At 45.0% G+C, this 18900-nt stretch overlaps 1 protein-coding gene across 1 annotated transcript in view; it reads left to right on the forward strand.

The window, feature by feature from the left end:
- The window catches only part of MYO5C (myosin VC), a 191596-nt gene that overhangs the window by 16015 nt on the left and 156681 nt on the right, over positions 1 to 18900 (forward strand). Inside the window, exon 2 of the mRNA XM_030189295.1 lies at positions 10192 to 10302. Coding sequence (XP_030045155.1) covers positions 10192 to 10302 — 111 coding nt within the window. The remainder of the gene's footprint in view (positions 1 to 10191; positions 10303 to 18900) is intronic.

Raw genomic sequence — 18900 nt, forward strand, 5'->3', positions numbered from 1 at the left:
ATGGAAGAATCTTATTTGGATCATTGTGTTGGAATTTTCAACCGCCAATTGCATTACAGGGAATCTTTAATACCTTTTTATAGTGCACTATTAGAATGTCACATGGACTGTAACTGCTACTGAATCCGTTACTACACCTCCAGTGCAATATATTTCCAGTTAAGAATTTGGGCTGGTTTATTAGGTTGCAGGGGCTCAGGTGTCTTTCAGTGACTAAGTCCAAATGCATTCCTGCATGTAGAAAAATGAACAAGAGGATAAAAGAAATAGCCTTGGGCGTACCATGTTAGACTGAGTAAACCTTCTGTGTTTACTTGTAAGGCAGGGTTTCAGTTCTATAGCTCTTAAGCTGGGAAGATACATTTACTAATGGAGGCACCTGGAACAATAGGAGCATTTCCTTGAGCATGGCCTCACCTCAGTCACATGCTTCCTCTCATTTCTGGGACATAGCACGGAGTGTGAGGAGATGTTTTGGTTGTAATGCTCTACTGACCTTTCTTTTCTCCCACCCCTCTACACTCAGGTCCAACATATCTCCCTCTCTTTCCTCACTCCCATTGTTCACCATCTCTTTCTCTCCTCTGCCCCTGGATCTGGCATCTGTAGCCCCCACTTCCCTTCCTTCCTGCCAACAGTCCAGCATCTCCCCCTCTCTTTGAACCTCCGGGGGGGGAGGGGCATCCCAGGAGTGGAGGAGTAGCGTAATGGTTAGAGCACTGGGCTGACAACCAGGGAAGCCTGGTTCAAATCCTGCTGCTGCTCTTTCTGATCTTGGGCAAGTCACTTAACCCTCTGTTGCCTCAGGTACAAACTTAGTTTGTTAGCCCTCCAGGGACAGGGAAATACCTAGTATACCTGAATGTAATTCACCTTGAGCTACTACTGAAAAGTTGTGAAATAAATCCAAAATAAATAATTTGTCCCATTTCTAGAGGTCATTGGCAGAGGCAGCAAATCACAGAGCCTTCCCTCTGATGCATTCTGCCCTGCCCTGCTGGAAACAGGAAGTTGTGTCAGAGGGAAGGCTCCTGAGTCAGCCGCAGGCAGCATGAGTGACCTCTAGAAATTGACAAGTTTTAAGATAGCCTGGGTGGAGTGGGGTTCAGAGAGTGGAAGGGAGATGCCAGATCGGGGGTGGGGGGAGGAGTGGAAGAGAGCGTGTGTGAGATTCTGAACTGCTGGAGGGAGGGGGAGGGAAGAGGGCATGCTCCTTAATATGTGTGAAGAGGGGTGCTCAGTCTATGAGGGTAGCCTAATGCATGTGACTTTCAGGCTTATTTTTGAAAGAGAAGGGCGCCCATCTTTCGACACAAATTGGGAGATGGGCGTCCTTCTCCCAGGGTCGCCCAAATCGGCATAATCAAAAGCCGATTTTGGGCATCCTCAACTGCTTTCTGTCGCGGGGATGACCAAAGTTCACAGGGGTGTGTCGGAAGCATAGCGAAGGCGGGACTGGGGCGTGCCTAACACATGGGTGTCCTCGACCTATAATGGAAAAAAGAAGGGTGTCCCTGATGAGCACTTGGGTGACTTTACTTGGTCCATTTTTTTTTTACGACCAAGCCTCCAAAAAGGTGCCCGAACTGACCAGATGACCACCGGAGGGAATCAGGGATGACATCCTCTTACTCCCCCAGTGGACACCAACCCGCTCCCACCCTAAAAAAAAACTTTTTAAATATTTTTTGCCAGCCTCAAATATGATACCCAACTCCATGACAGCAGTATGCAGGTCCCTGGAGCAGTTTTAGTGGGTGCCGTGCACTTCAGGGTGGCAGATCCAGGCCCATCCCCCCCCATCTGTTACACTTGTGGTGGTAAATTTGAGCTCTTCAAAACCCATCAGAAACCTACTGTACCCACATCCAGGTGCCCCCCCTTCACCCCTTAGGGCTATGGTAGCGGTGTACAGTTGTGGGGAGTGGGTTTTGGGGGGCTCAGCACACAAGGTAAGGGAGCTATGCACCTGGGAGCAATTTGTGAAGCCCACTGCAGTGCCCCTTAGAGTGCCCGGTTGGTGCCTTGGCATGTCAAGGGGACCAGTGCACTACGAATGGTGGCTCCTCCCACGACCAAATGGCTTGCATTTGGTCGTTTCTGAGATGGACGTCCTCGGTTTCCATTATCGCCGAAAATTGGGGACGACCATCTCTAAGGTCGACCTAAATTTCGCGATTTGGGCATCCCCGACCGTATTATCAAAACGAAAGATGGACACCCATCATGTTTCAATAATATGGGTTTCCCTGTCCCTTCCCCGGGACGTCCTGCCAGGACGTCCTCAGGAAAACGTAGGCGTCCCTTTCGATTATGCCCCTCTTTGTATCTCTGTTCCTCAGTCTACTTTCTTGCAGCTTCATATCATGTTTCCCAGTTCTACAGCCTCCCCTCCTTTGGAAAAAGATTTATTTGTCCCCTGCAGGAATATTACTACTGCTTATTTCTATAAGCATTACCTTTCAAGTGTATTAACATCAATATTTCCCCTGTCCTCCTGTTCTCTAGGTTATGCATATTTATTTAGGTTCTCAAGTCTCCTGTGCTATGACTTCTGCAAACCCCACACCATTTTGGTTGCTTTTCTCTGGACCACCTCTAGTCTTTTTATATTCTTACTGAGATACAGCCTCCAACACTGAACACAGTATTCCAGGCGAGGTCTCATCAATGACCTCGTATAGGATCTATTGTTTTAAAAGAAAAGAAAAAACACAAAACCTCAAGTCTGTTGTGTTAGATATCTATCTGCAACTCGACCAAGAGCCCACATTGAGCTTTTTAAAATATAAACAGCCCAATAGCCAAGCAAAATCCTACATTCACTAATGAAATGTATAATTTCTCTATCTGGGTAATTTTAATTCTTATAATGATAGTATTGGGCCAAAATTATAAGTAAAATTCTTGTGCCACCCATATAATATGGGTTTGAGTGAGGGCAGGCTGAAAAATTATCCAAACAGTGCTCATATTCAGTAGCAATCTGAATGAGTTACATGTTTAATTTAGGCCATGGAATAGCAAACGGGGGGGGGGGGGGGGGGGGTAATTCTGTAGGCATCTGGTAGGAGCCTGTCCTATAAATGAATGTAGCCACCTATTTTACTTCATAGAATACTAGTGTTAAAGTTAGTTTTTACATTTTTGTGTACAATGTTAAAAAACAGAACATAAAAGAACAATTTTCAAATAGGAAAGAGCACAACCATGAAAATAGGTGTGAGTACTGTTGCCATTACGTAAACACAGCTGCTGCCCACAGTCTGCCCACATCCACGCATGCCTGTAAAATATATGCTAGGTAAAATATGCACGTATGTAGAGAAAAGCATTTAGGGGCCCTTTTTCAAAGGTGCGTAAGGCCTCGCGTGTGTCCAACGTGTGCCAAATCTGCTGGCACCATTACAGTAATTTCCCCAGTCCTCAATGCAGCGATTACAAAATTCAGTGCTGAGCTGAGTTTTGGGGACCGTTTGAGTAAAAACTATAGAAGCGCAGTAACTGCTGAGCTGCTGTAGGGGGCTGATACTCAAAACTAACACCAGCGGTAAAAAGGGGTAAGCGCTGGGTTTGTATACATATTGTGCACCAAATTCTCTAATGGTTTCAGTGTCGGGGGTTGAAATCATAAACACAGACTGCATTTAAATGTGGTCATTTAGTTACCCTGCAGCTGCTTCCCCTAGTTTAAAAGAAAATCCTGGTGGTCTAATGCTCCTCACCCATTCGAGCATTGGTCCCAACCCCGCCCCCCAAACCTTAAAAAATGCCATGGTGGTCTGCCCCACCAGCCTGCTCCCTCCCCCCAGTGTCAAAATAACCTGGCGGTCTAGTGGCCCTCCTACCAAGTCCATGTCACTTCCCTGGTGATCTAGCCAAGGCCCACCCCCATCCCTCATACTTTTTGAAGGAAGCAGGAGTGATACCCACTTGCTCCTGCGTCTCTGGACCACCATCTTCAAAATTGTGGTGCCCTGTGCAGTGCTTCATGGGATGTACTATGTAGGGCCTAATTTACCAGAAGTTTCTCTGACTACCAAGGCATTTTTTAAGGGGAGGGGCCATCATTAGACCACCAGGGATATGTTTGGGGGGGGGGGAGGGGGGCTTGCCACAGCATGCTTTTTTTTTTAATGTCAACTTTGACTCAGGCAATGACAGGAAAGTTGACATATTTTGCACTGAGCAGAAGATTTGCCACAATTTTAAAATGGCATGAATTTGCATGCTCATTATTTTAAGCACACTGTGGCAATATTTCTGCACTAGATTTGTGGTAAAGTTTCCCTCTACCATCAACATTTCAGCATCAGCCCCCAGATAATTGTGACAAATTGACTGCTTTTTAATAATTTTGAAATATTGGAACTTTACAAGTTTGTATTGGTGACAAGTGATATATGAAACTCAAGGGCCCTTTTACTAAAGCTTAGTGTGTGCTAATGGAATTAGAGCACAATAAATGCTAAGAAGCCCATCGCATTTAGCATGTGCTAATTCTGGCCCTCATGATCAAACCCCGGCACTATTTTAGATAGCGCTGTAGAATTAGAGCTGTTCCAACGCCGTAGTAGCACAGTGTAGCGTTATGGCATGATCAGAACTTAATACAGGCAAAAATATGCAACGGTGTAGCGGCGCTAATCTCTGTAGACAGCGTAGTCAAATGAAGCTAGGTAGCCGGGACGCATGCGCACTAATGTAATGCGCTAGTCAACGAACAGCATGCATGTGCTTAGGGGGTGGTTGTCGTTTTGGCGTAAAGTGTGTTAAACCGTATAACATTGGTTGTCTGTTTATCGCGGTGGGTATGTATTTTTGTCTCCTTTATAGGGGCTGCATTTTATTTTAAATTTATTTTACATGTAATTTACAATCTTGCATAGGATCCAACTGTTCAAAATTAATGGGGTGTACTAAGCCCAGTGGAAATAACCCCTCCCTGGACACATACAAGGAATGTTTTCAATATTGGTGGTGCCCAAGCACCCACAAAACCCAGTTGGCTTCAAGAACAATGCGTGCTCTGATGTTTCCACTTTGCACTTCCGGCCCATGTGGAGGAAAGAAGAGGAAATGACCTTTTTCGGGGGCGGGGGTTCTGATGGGACCTGCCTCACAAGAACACCAGCTAGGACCTGGCGTTATTCTGCGGCGCTGTTTCGCAGCATAGCGCCGTTCGACAACTGTGTTCATGAGGCACTAGTTTTTGATCATCCGTAGAAAAGGAGCTTATTGACATGAGATTGATTACATTTTAATATCATGTGCCTGGCGCGCTTGCAGTTTACGGCGGTAATCACGTTGATCATCCCATGTTGTTAAAAGCGTACGCAAAAACGGCGATAATGGGTTTGCACGCTCACGTTGACTTTTGATCATGAGGGCCTCTGTTAGTGCACACTAAGCTTTAGTAAAAGGGCCCCATAATTTATTATGGACACTTGGGCACGTTTGGTGACATCATAGGAGGGTTCCGATAACAATTTTAATCTAGTCTTCACCAGCAGTTTAAGTTAGCTGTATTGATGACTTTGATTCTTAGTAGGAGTAAATTTTTGATAATGTTCACTCAGAATACTGGGTTTGGTTACCTGCAGGCTTTTTGTTAGGGGCCTTCCTATGCAGTGGCAGTACCATTCTGGGTCTGTGCTCCAGAGTCATGCCTGTCAAACTAATGAAGGTGCGGTCTGTTCTGGAGAAATAGCCCAATAACAGTAGGTCCTCGGGAATTGGAGGAAAGCATAAAACCAAAAGTCTAAGGAGCCTCCCTTCCCCCCCCCCCCCCCCCCCCCCCCCCCCAGATTGTAGTAAATAAAGAAATGTAGTATGCAGTGAAGTAGATTTCCCATTTGTGGCCCATCAGGACCCAAAAGGCTAACGAGGAGAAAAATAAGTCCATGAATGGGTCCAGTTTCTCAAAGGGGTTGCAAGTCTGAAAACCAGCTGAACCTCACAACACCTGATACCTGAAGGAGGAGAAAGGAATTGGAAACCAGGGTATAGCCCATTTTCTAAATGCTGACTATCCCTGATTAACTAGGAGGAGTAGATTGGGACTGCTAAAAGTCCTGAGAGGGAAAAGACACTTTCAGATGAGCAAAGAGGCTTCAAAATCCCCCCACTTGTGAAGGAGCACCGGAGATGCAGGAGAATAGAGGAGATCAAGGATTGTAAATACTTTGGACACATTTGATCATTTTTGCCATCACTTCATTTTGTTTTGTTTTTTCTTTCTTTTTTCTTTTTTTTGTGGACTGAGGGCAATTCTATAATGGTGCCTATTTCAAGCCTATTTTATAAAGAAAAGTAAGAACTTAACTTTCCTTTATAGAATACTAGGAAAAAAATGCCCGTTTCTGAGCGGAATGAAATGGGCGCTAGCAAGGGGCCCTCTCCCTCCGTCCCTCCGAGCTACTTGCCTTGTTCGCTGCGTGTGGCGTTTCCGTTTCAGCCCTTGTCGAGAGTCATAGCTCCGCCCTCGACGTCATGACGTTTTGACGCGAGGGCGGTGCAGACACTCCAGTGCACACCGGATATCTCGGGCGCCTCAACTTCCGTGGAGGCTTCAGAACGTTGGGGTTGCCTTTTATATAGAGAGATTAGTGCAAGTGGCAGAAAATGTGTTTACATTTAAGGTGCGATCACTTCACCAGCCCTATAGCTGGCATCAGTGCCTGTACCTTTTAGTCAGAATGGAGTAGATTCTATAGATCATGCCTAAAAATTTGGCGCTGAAATGAAATTTGCTTAAGCGTATTCTATAAAGTACACCTTAATTTAGGCATACTCTATAGAATAAGCCTAAATTTCCATGCAGTTTATAATATATGCCAAGCGCTGGTTCACGCAACTAAATTTAGTCACAGCCAATTATGCTTAAATTATGCGCAGAGCGGGAGTATTCTATAACACGTATAGATTTTAGATATGCCCATAGCCACGCCCACTTTCCAACTATGCGACTTAGAATTTATGCACAGCACATTATAGAATACCCTTAGTTCTGCGCATAAATTCTAATTAATGCCAATTAGTGCTGTTAACATCCAATTAGCACTGATGAGCTTGTTAACCAATTAGCTTATGCACATTGTTATATGTTTCGATTTCCGTACGGAAATCTAGACATGATTTATAGAATCTCTTGGAAAGTGCATAAATTACAGTATTCTATAATACACACATGCATTTGCATGCTCCACCCAAACTCCGCCCATGTGTACTCTCACTGGCAAAGAACTTGCCATTAAAACATGGTGCGTACTTTTCTGCTAGTCAGTATTGTATAAGAGGTCACTTATGTGTGTAAGTAGTTACTGAATGTGGGTAAATTAGAATATCGCCATTTACTCGCTTTCCTGCCATCTGCATTTCAAGGCAGCTCCTTATAGGATTACCCTTCTATGCCTTAATGTTTTCCTAGCTCAAAGTGCCTGTGTTTACGTACTTGGAGAGCCCAATAAAGGGTACATTCTATATATGGTGCCTAAAAATTTGGTGCTGAAAAAAAACCTGCTTAAGTGTTATTCTATAAGCTGCTCCTAAAGTTAGGTGTGGTTTATAGAATAACACTTAAGCATTATCATTCAGTGTAAATTTAGGTGACACCATTTTTCCAACAAAAACGTGGTGCAAATGTCCATGCCTAAATTTTTGCACAGAGGGCCCTTATTCTGTAATTATGCATGTAACTGAAAACTTAATCCTGTTCCTTTCCAAAATGCCCATGACCATCCCCTTTCCACGCCCCCTTTTTTTGAGGCACATGTAAATTTTAGGCACGTATTACATGCCTAAAGTGAGGCACATATCACCCAATTAAATCTAACTAGTGCCAGTGCTTGTTAAAAAGCCAATTATTGGCACTAATTGGTTTATTATTCAATTAAATTACACACACAAATTGGAATCACGCCTAAATTTGTGTATGCAATTTTTGGCGACTTTTATAGAATCAAGGGGATGAATGGATATATTTTTTTTAATTGTAATCCTTACCAGCTTCCTTCAGTTGTTTCCAGTGTGGGTTGTGTGTGCCTGTCCAGAAAATATAACAGGTTATACAGCCAGCTGTCAGGTACCCCTCTATACCTCTTCTATATACTTGGGGAGAGAAGTTTGGAGAAGACTTTGTTTTGATAGCCACAGACACAAAAATGTGTGTACCCGCCCCAGGGGTCACCCTTATTCCTGCCGCATTGGAGGACCAGTTACATATATGTCTTAAATTTAATTGCATGAGCATAAAACTGCTGCCCGTCTGATCCATCTGCTCAGAGCATAGACAATAAAAGGCGCGTCAGGGCTGTGCTTACACATCATTTGGCTGGAATACTTGCTGTAAATATGCTTTCGTCATTAATACTGCTTTTTATAGTATAGGTTTATTGTATGCATTCATTTGGCTGTGTCGTTCTTCCTCAAATGCCCGTTGGCAGGAACTAGAGCTCGTCAGCATTGCTGTGCTCCTAGCCCAGGCGATTCACTTCAGTTCTTGACTGCAGGAGAATATTGGGAATAATTTGGAACACGGTGCAAACAGTGACTCTCAGAAGATGGGATTTCAGTAACAGCAGAAGTAATCATTTTATTTAGTCCGTTTAAAAGTTAGCAGTATGAGGAAATAATGTTTAAGAAGACCTCTAACAAGTAAAAGGATCTGGGATGTATTTTTGTTGGGCAGAGCTATGGTGTTTCCCTTAATTAATTTCAAACTATTTAATGGTGCGGTACTCCTATTCACAAATCAGCTGCATGCAATGTTTAAAAAAAATTATTTGAAACAAAAACCTTTAATTTTTTTCAAATGTATGTTTTGGTATCCAAAGCTAAAAATGTATTAGGTAATGTAAGTAATGTATAACATAGAGATGTTATTCATAGAACACATTTTATGCTGGTTTGGAGGAGAGAGAGGGAGGATCAGTGATGTTCTTTCTTACTTGCATTTAGGGCCTCATCCAAATGCGCTAGCGTTCCATGGTGTAGCAATGCCGACAAAACCCATTCACTTTGAATGGGCTACATTGGCATTGCCACACATGAAACATTAGCATGGCTTGATAAGAGGCCCTTGGTTACCACTGAAACTTTTACTTTATTTTTGGTTGATTTATTTTGTGAGTGCATATTCCTCTCAGACAGGGTATAATTAACAGTATTTCAGTACATATCATAATGTCTGTTAGAAGTGCTTCTTCTTAGCCAGTTGGGTTTTCAGGATTACCACAATGAATATTCATGAGACAGATTTACATTTTCCCCTGGATTCTATATAGTGCGACTTACGCTGTGCTTGCAAATCTGGTTGTATTCTAGATGTGCATGCGCAATTTAATTTAACAAGCCAATCAGCACCGATAATTGCCACTTAAGCAATTATTGACATCAATTAGCATTAATTAGAATTTGCATGCACAACTGTCTAAGCATATTCTGCAAAGTAACACACACAAAAAATTTTAAGGTGCATAGTTGAAAAAGAGGCATGGCCATGGGTGTGGAGTGGGTGGGTTGTGGGCATTTCTAAAAACTATGTACATTGTTATAGAGCACCCTGTCCGCGCCTAATTTAGGTGTAAGCATTTATACCAAGTTTTAGGTATAATTTATTGAATATGCCTAGGTGTATTTTTTTCGGCACCGATTTTTAAGGCTCCATATATAGAATCTAGCCCTAAATGTGTCCCTGATATATGCAAATATATCTCATGCATATTCATTGTGGTAATCCCTGAAAACCCAACTGGCTAGTTGTGCCTTCAGGAGAGGGTTGAGGGAGAGGATATTTTAAGAGGGTTACCTTGTGCCAGATAATTTTCTGGTTTCTTTAATATACTGAAAATTTATCACTTGGAGTGTATAATGCTAAGAAACTAGAATATATTTTTCAGATATAAAAGTGTTTACTTAAAGGCTGTATTACAGTCCCCATCACCAGGATTCAGCTGTGAATTTCTCAGAAAGGGGTGAGGCTTAACAAACAACAGCTCTCTCATTGAATCCATCTGTGGGTGGGTGGGCCCATTAATTTATTCAAGGTAACCCATTAACTTATTCAAGGTACTATGTTCTTTTCACATTTCTTTTTCTTTTCTTCTTTTTTCGAAGTGTGTGACACTTTACCCCAGGAAAATATCAGCATTGGTCCTGCTGAAATGTTTTACCTTTTGTTTTTCATTTTAGTACAACAGGGTCTGGATCCCTGATCCTGATGAAGTCTGGAAATCTGCTGAAATCAGAAAAGATTATAAATCTGGAGACAGTGTCCTTCATTTGTGCTTGGAAGATGGAACAGTAAGGAAACTATGCAGCTTACATTTAACATTACATGTTTGTTACTTCTGACTTTAATCTACTGTAAAAGTCTAGGGTTTTTTGTTTCAGTTCTCTAGATTACTGTTCAGGGATAGCAGAGAGTTCTCAAGGTTTCTGCCTGGTGATTAAAAATCATTGCTTGCATAATTTTGAAACTGAATGTTCTGGACAACTTTCATACAGGCCACTTAGTTGCAAACTACCAAAGTGCTTTTAATGCACGCTCTTTCAGAATTTTCAAAAGGAGATCACACATGTATTTTTCGTTTGAAAATATGGATAAGGTATTGGCATTAAGCCATGCACAGGCTTTTGAGAATGGGGAAAAATAATACCTTCATGTTTTGAAAATGCCATGTTTGTTCTATTGTGCTATATAATGTCCTGTTGTAGTAGTAATAAGACTCCAGCTAGGGGTCATCAGCACCTTTTTGGATTTGGGTGCCACACTGGGAAGCAGAAGAGGATCACTGCCACCTGGGTTCTACTGACTTGCTAATGAAGCTGTCGGTAAGTTCTTAGTAGTGGTGGGGGGGCCCCCCCCTAGACTATCCTAAAATCCTTGATGGCCTAGAAGTGTAGTTATCCCTGCTCATTCTGGTTCTGCTTTCAAAATGGCTGCCCTGACTGGGGCATCACTCTTGTCCTCACAATACCACTAGACCACCAGGAATTGTAAGGTAGACTTTGGGGTGGGAGCTACTCTTTGTATTCTCTCTCTCCTTTTTTTTTGGCCTGCAATTGCAAGTAATACAATTTATTTATTTGGTTTTAGTAGCTGCCTTTATAAAGCGATTCACCTAAGGAGGCGAAATAGTTTATATGGTAAATAGAGTGTTCCAAATAAATGCTTTTGATTCAAAATTTTAGCAGGAATTTTAAGTCTGTACATTTGGGATGATGATCACCTTAGAAATGAGAGTTAGGATATCAGCTGTCACTCTGAGTGTGGTGCAAAGTCAGCCACTGTAAAAGCGCCATGGCATTTGTTTGTTTTCATTATCTGCTTTTCATGTATGTGACTATATATTCTTGCTTGGATTCTGTGGATTTTGCAGAGGGATGCAGACTGCATTCTCTGACAATCCCCAGCAGCCCTCAGTGGGTCACATTCACACAACCAACTGTGAGTTTTTGGTTTTGATTGTGACCGAAACCAGGTGATGAATTTTGGCTGCAGTTTTGGTTTTGGCTGAAACTTTCAGACATTCCAGTTTCTGTTGGCTTCTAGTTTGGAGCCATGTTGGGGGTGGGGAGGGGAAGGTTTGGATTGTGTTGAGGTGATTGTGATTGTGGGGGGGGGGGCAGGTATGTGTTGGAAGGGGTCAGAGCAATTATCGAGGGGGGAGGGGCTTGGAAGGGGTCACAGCCATAATCGAAGGGGGGAGGGGCTTGCCGTCTGAAGGGGAGGTGGACCAGTAGGGCTGTTGCAGGTAGCTGTCTTGCTGTGTTTTAATGCACGGCCACAGTATTTACATGCATAGACCCATAGTGTGGACCCTTTGCATGTGTGCCCTGGACAGTAAATGCTGGCCACACTCCCCTGCATTTACTGCACAGGCTTTGCAGTTACATAGTAACATAGTAGATGACAGCAGAAAAAGACCTGCACGGTCCATCCAGTCTGCCCAACAAGATAAACTCATATGTGCTACTTTTTGTGTATACCTTACCTTGATTTGTATCTGCCATTTTCATGGCACAGACCGTAGAAGTCTGCCCCGCCTCCCCCTACCGGCTCTGCCACCCAATCTCGGCTAAGCTTCTTAGGATCCATTCCTTCTGAATAGGATTCCTTTATGCTTATCCCAAGCATGTTTGAATTCCGTTACCGTTTTCAACCCCACCACCTCCCGCAGGAGGGCATTCCAAGTATAAACCACTCTCTCTGTGGAAAAAATTTTTTTTGTCTGCCCCCCTTCAATCTCATTTCATGTCCCAAAGTTCTACTGCTTTCCTATCTCCGGAAAAGGTTCGTTTGCGGATTAATACCTTTCACATTAATTTTAGTGTTAAATGTGTGATAACTGCACTTTAGTAAAAGACCCTCTTAATTTGCTGCATCTTTAAAAATGGAGAAAATTATTGTCCAAAGAAACTTGGCATAAAATACTCTGTGGAACTTTGGTCCAAATGTGTCAGATTCAATAATTTCCATTACGTTCTATCCCACTATTCCAGGACAAGTGGGTAGTTATGTCCATCGACCAGCAGGTGGAGATAGAAAATCGAGAACTGAGCACTACTGCCTAGCCACGTGCTAGACGCCCAGTTCCTCAGTATCTTCTATCGGTAGCAGGTGGATGGACATACTTTGTTTCTCTCTGTGTTCCAGTTGGTTTCTCCTGGTCTGGTTGGTGACTTGGTTCCCAGTTGAGTCACACCTGAGGAAATTTAGACATACCTAGTGGTGCTGGGTCCCTGTCTTGCTCCCGCCTGGAGGCTTTCTTCCTTTTATTTCCCTCCTGAGCCTCTCTTGTGGCAGTGTCTGTGCAGCAACCAACAACAACAACAAAAAAAAAAGCAAGCCACGTTTCTTCTGGCCGTATCAGAACGGCTCCAGTCCAGCGGTGTTGGTTCTGGCTGGAGAGGTGAGGAGGTTGGAGAATTCAGGGGGGTGCACACTCTGTTTCAGGATCCAGGTGGTGAGTTTGGGATCTGTTAGCAGGCTGTGGTAACGGTCGCGCGATTCCTGTGGCGCGCCTTTTTTTCTATTAAACACTAGCACCAAAAGTAAAAAAATAAATAAATAAAAGGGAGCAAGTTAGTGGGCTTGCAGTGCACTCTTGTGAGTCGGGCCTCTGACCGGGTGTTTTTTGGCGCGGCGGCATGTCAGTCCCCGCTGAGGTTGTGAAGCTCTGCTCCTGTGGGGGTAGACGCTCCTCCTCGGGCTACTGCACGGTGTGCAGACCAGTGTCCCCAAGTGGAGGAGGAGATCCTGGTGGCCTTTCTTTGGGGATAACGGGCCTGGATAAGCACTCTGGGTGCAGAGTCGAACTCAGCCCCTCCTCCTCCCAAGAGACTTCAGCTTATCCAAGGTATCGGCCTGCTTATCCGACATTGCTGCATGGATGTCCAACCGCCACCTGAAACTGAACGTGGCCAAGACCGAGCTTATCGTCTTTCCACCAAAACCCTCTTCTCCTCTTCCTCCGCTCTCGATCTCAGTTGATAACATCCTCATCCTTCCTGTCTCATCCGCCCGCAACTTCGGAGTCATCTTCGACTCCTCCCTCTCCTCTGCGCATATCCAGCAGACAGCCAAGACCTGTCGCTTCTTCCTCTTCAACATCAGCAAAATTCGCCCTTTCCTCTCTGAGCACACCACCCGAAATCTCATCCATGCTCTCATTACCTCTCGCCTTGACTACTGCATCCTACTCCTCACTGGCCTCCCACTTAACCATCTATCCCCCCTTCAATCCGTTCAGAACTCTGCTGCACGTCTTATTCCGCCTGAACCGAAATACTGATATCACCCCTCCCTCAGGTCACTTCACTGGCTTCTGATCAGATACCGCATACAGTTCAAGCTTCTCCTTCTCACCTACAAATGCACTCAGTCTGCAGCCCCTCATTACCTTTCTACCCTCATCTCCCCTTACGTTCCCGCCCGAAACCTCCGCTCACAGGACAAATCCCTCCTCTCAGTACTCTTCTCCACCACCGCCAACTCCAGGCTCCGCCCATTCTGCCTCGCCTCACCCTATGCCTGGAATAAACTTCTTGAGCCCTTACGCCAAGCCCCCTCCCTACCCATCTTCAAATCCTTGCTCAAAGCCCACCTCTTCAATGTTGCTTTTGGCACCTAACCTTTATACCTTTCAGGAAATCTAGACTGCCCCAATTTGACTACCCCCACTTGACTGACTGTACATTTGTCCTTTAGATTGTAAGCTCTTTGAGCAGGGACTGTCCTTCTATGTTAAATTGTACAGTGCTGCGTAACCCTAGTAGCGCTTTAGAAATGTTAAATAGTAGTAGTAGTAGTTATCCTGTTGGATAACCCTTTGGAGGGCTGTTCACCCGTTTCTCCAGGCTCAGACGCGGAGTCCACTTCATTGGGGGGCCCTTCTGTCCTGGAGCCTTTAGAGGAGGGGGAGCTCCCCTCTGGAGACCCTCAAGTCCTCCGGCTTTTTCAAAAAGATGAATTGGGTGCGTTGATTTTGAGTCTTTATCGGCTCTCTCCATATCTGAATCTGGGGGGGGATTCTTCAGGTTCCCAGCAGTCTGGTCCCATGCGGGGGCTTAGGGGGTCCCTCTAAGGCATTCCTGATGCATCCAGATATTCAGGATTTAATCTGTGCAGAGTGGAATACCCTCGAGACGGGTCTGCGAGTGGGGAGAGCCATGGCCCGTCTCTACCCTTTGGTTCCGGAGGAAAGGGAGAAGTTGGGCTTTCCTAAGGTGGATTCTTTGGTGACAGCGGTCACCAAGAAGACGACCTTGCCTGTGGAAGGTGAGGTGGCCTTAAAGGACCTTCAAGGTAGGAAATTGGAGCAGGCCCCGAAATAGGCCTTTGAGGTGGCTGCCTTGGGCTTGCAGGCTGCGATTTGCAGTTCCTTTGTGGCCCGTGCCTGTCTGCAATGGCATCAAAGGTTGGGGGCCAGGAGTGGCTCGCGGGCGGCTAGGGTACAGGCAGGTCTTGCTTATCTAGCGGACGCCGTGTATGACATGCTTAGGGCTTCAGCCAAGGGTATGTCGTTGGTGGTTTGTTGGTCTATGGATGCGGCGTCCAAAGCCCGGTTCGTCAAGCTGCCCTTTTGGGGGAAGTTACTGTTTGGCGAGGACTTAAGTAATCTGGTGAAAGAGCTCAGAGAGTCTAGACCCCAGGTTGTCTGGTCGGCAGTCCAGGTTCTCTCGTCCTCAGTTTCAGGACAGTAAGAAATACAGGCCAGGTCACCCAGCCTTTGGGCAACAGCCTAAGTTTCAGCCCCATCAGTCGTCCTTTCGGGGGGACAGGAAGGGGACCGGCAAATCAGGTCGGACAGGTCCTCCTGCAATGATGGTGCATTGGTCCATGCGTTCAGTCGAATAGGGGGACGTCTTCAGGTGTTCCAGGACGCGTGGGCCTTCATCACCTCAGATCAATGGGTGCTGGACATACTGCGTGACGGTTACCGTCGCGTTTCTGAGCTCCAGGCATGCTCTTGCAAGGACACCTTTCTCTGTTTTTCGGAGAGGGGGGTGTCTCTAAGAAAAGTGCCGTCTTTTCTGCCCAAGGTGGTCTCGGAATTTCATCTTAATCAGCCGGTAGAGCTGCCTTTCGTTGGCAGGACGTGGGGAGCCGGTATGCATCCTTGCGGCTTCTGGTTGTTCGAAGAGTTCTTATCCGGTATCTGGAGGATAGATTGTTTTGTTCGGTAAACAGAAGTTGGGCCTAGTGGTCTCCAAAGCATCCATTGCCTGCAGGTTGAAGGAGGCGGTGTCGTCTGCCTACCTCCTGACAGGGAAGGCTTTGCCTTTGGGTTTGAAGGCCAACTAGGCGTGTGGCGACGTTGTGGCAGAGACATCTTTGTCTTCTCCGTAGACATTTGCAGGGCGGCGATGTGGTCGTCGCATTCTTTCAGCAAGCATTATAGGGTGGATGTTGCATGGTCAGATGCGATCTTTGGGGGCAGCGGTCTTAAGAGCAGCAGGGCTGATGTCCCACCCTTGCAGGGATTGCTTTTGAACATCCCACTTGTCCTGGAATAGTGGGATAGAACGTAATGGAATGGAAGGAGAAATTAGGTCTTACCTGATAATTTTCTTTCCATTAGTTCTTCACACTATTCCAGGAGCCCTCCCAGTGTTTTTGGCCTATTTTGCTTCTGACTGCCCTGCTCACTGTTCTGGATCCTGTCGTTGGTTTTGGGGGGGGTTTTGCCTTGTTTGTTGGTTGGTTGCTGTTCATGCATTTTGGTTAGTTTTCTGCTGGCTTATGTACAATACTGAGGAACTGGGCGGCTAGCACGTGGCTAGGTAGTAGTGCTCAGTTCTGGATTTTCTGTCTCCACCTGCTGGTCGATGGACATAACTACCCACTTGTCCTGGAATAGTGTGAAGAGCTAATGGAAAGAAAATTATCAGGTAAGGCCTAATTTCTCCTTTGACCAAAATTCCATCATGCCTTTAGCACCTTCTTTGAATCCTTTTATGTTTTCCATGGAATGCTTTTCCCTTTGAGAAGCTGCAGGAAATTACATCTTTGAGCAAAAGTTGCAATTTTCCATTGACAAGCCAAAGCTGGAGACATGTCAAAGCACTGGAAAGCTATGGAAAACCCCAAAACCTATCTTTTTAATCTTGAGGAAATTTTGCACAACTGCACATTGCAGCTTTTGGACAGAATTTCTTCCTTTTGCATAATTATGCACAGGGAAAAGGACACAGCACAGGTAGTGGCAGTTGCCATTATTTTTCAGCTTGGAGCTGGTATTAGGGTTTCCGGAGCATTGGGGAGGAATGAGGAGTCCTGTCCAGCATGCATTTGCATGCTAGCAGGCTCCCCCATCCCCCCTGACACAAGCTCTCTTGGGGGGCTGGAGATCTGGTGGATCTCTAGCCCCCCAACCCCCCCTCATACCCAGTAAAAGAAAAGTCCTGGTGGCTAGTGGGCTGCAATCGCAACCCCCCCCCCCCATCTGGTTGTCTAGTGGCCCCATTCCCCCCTCTATCTTAGCGGTGGAGGAGGGAGTTGTACACTCCCTCCTGTCTTCAGCACTAGCTTGAAAATGGCGGCACTCAGTCCTGCCCAATGCATCCTTCCTTATATGGTAGTGAAGCCCCACCTGTTGCCTCCCAGGATACACTGGGCAGAGCTGGACGCTGCCATTTTCAAGGTGGCACTGAAGAGTGGAGGGGATTGTGTTACTTTCTCCTCCACCGCTAAGGTCGGGGGGGGGGGGGAGATTGTGGCCAGTAGCCCACCAGGTTGGGGGGGGGGGTTGCGATTTTATTGGGTGTGAGATGGGCTGGGGGGGGCCATTGGATCTGCAGCCCCCCCCCCCGTGAGCTTGTATTGGGGGGTTCTGGAGGTCCGCTGGACCTCTAGCCTCCATGTCGCTGGCTTGGGATGGGGGTGTGGGGGTTCGAGGTGCACTATGTCACCAGGGCCTTTCAGTGCTATTATCTCTGATCATAGGGGGGCGGAAAAGCCCCACATTGTGTTCCAGTTCTATTTGTAGAGCTTGAGGCTTTTGATCATTTACACCTTAAAGATTTATCTGTTCATAAGATTTCTGTCTTAATCTTCAGTCATTATTGTACTTTTAAAAAAAGATTTTGCCCTGTTACCCACTTTGAACTACTAATTAGTGGGAATTAGTGGGTTATAAGAACTATACCACATCACACAACAGGGGAGCAGAAAGGGAAAGAAAGCTGCAAGAGCAACATGGAATTAGCTAGGGGACTATAAGAGAAATCTGGAAGTTGGCCTTGTCAAGAGGAAGGGAGATCAAGCAATGGAAGGAGTTCAAGCTAAGTAGGGGATAGAGAGCTATGAAGGGTTGAGTCTGAGGAGATTGGTGGTGTCAGGCCTAGGCTGGGGACTCGGGAGGAGCAAAGCCTTCTGAGGGAGAATTCAGCAAAAACATAGTAAAGGAGTAAATGACGGTAGATAAAGACCTGAACGGTCCATCCAGTCTGCCCAACAAGATATAAACTATTACATACCATGTAAAATGAGTTTATGTATACCCGAGTTTGATTTGTCCCTGCCTTTCTCAGGGCACAGACCGTAAAAGTCTGCCCAGCACTGTTCCTGTACTAAAAGTTCTGAAGCTAACGTTGGAGGAAAGGAGAAACAAGGGTGACATGATTCAGACGTTCAAATATTTGAAAGGTATTATTCCGCAAATGAACCTTTTCCGGAGACGGGAAAGTGGTAGAACTAGAGGACATGAATTGAGGTTGAAGGGGGACAGACTCAGGAGTAATGTCAGGAAGTATTTTTTCACAGAAAGGGTGGTAGATATGTGGAATGCCCTCCCGCGGGCATTCCACGTAAAGCAGGTGATGCATTAAAGGACATTTTCAGTGTGTATATGCCTGACTTACAGAATGCTCTTCCAAGAGCTATGAGAGCATAGATCAATTTTAGTGTATTTTGGGGAAAAAAACAACTAAAAGCTTACTTGTTCAGGCATTTGACCAATGTCTGTTTATGTATATAACACCATTTTATAAGTTACTTGCTTAGAATTGTAGACTGAGTGGGTGAACAACAAGTTTTTAAAATAATACATAAAGCATGCAGAATTTTAAAATATTTTATGCAAATTATTTGCACATAAGTTTGTCATTTTTTTTCTACAGAATTCTCCTAAAAGTGTAAGTCTAAATCTGTTTACTGTTGATTTGATTTACCCAGCTGTCTTAATTGCTGAGGAAATGATCTAATCTACCAATGTCTGGATAACCCAGCATATAATAATTCTTCTGGGTCAGATGTTAAGTATGTAATCATGTGAAGCAAATTAAGCAGCAGTAAATTTGTATACCCTCAGCATCTTAAACGATAGTTGCACTAATACAGTTAGGCTTTGTATCTTTATTTGCCTCATTTATTAGTCCCTGCCTTTTTCTGGTGCA

This window comes from Microcaecilia unicolor, chromosome 1 (genome assembly GCF_901765095.1).
Source record: "Microcaecilia unicolor chromosome 1, aMicUni1.1, whole genome shotgun sequence".
Lineage (NCBI taxonomy): Eukaryota > Metazoa > Chordata > Amphibia > Gymnophiona > Siphonopidae > Microcaecilia > Microcaecilia unicolor.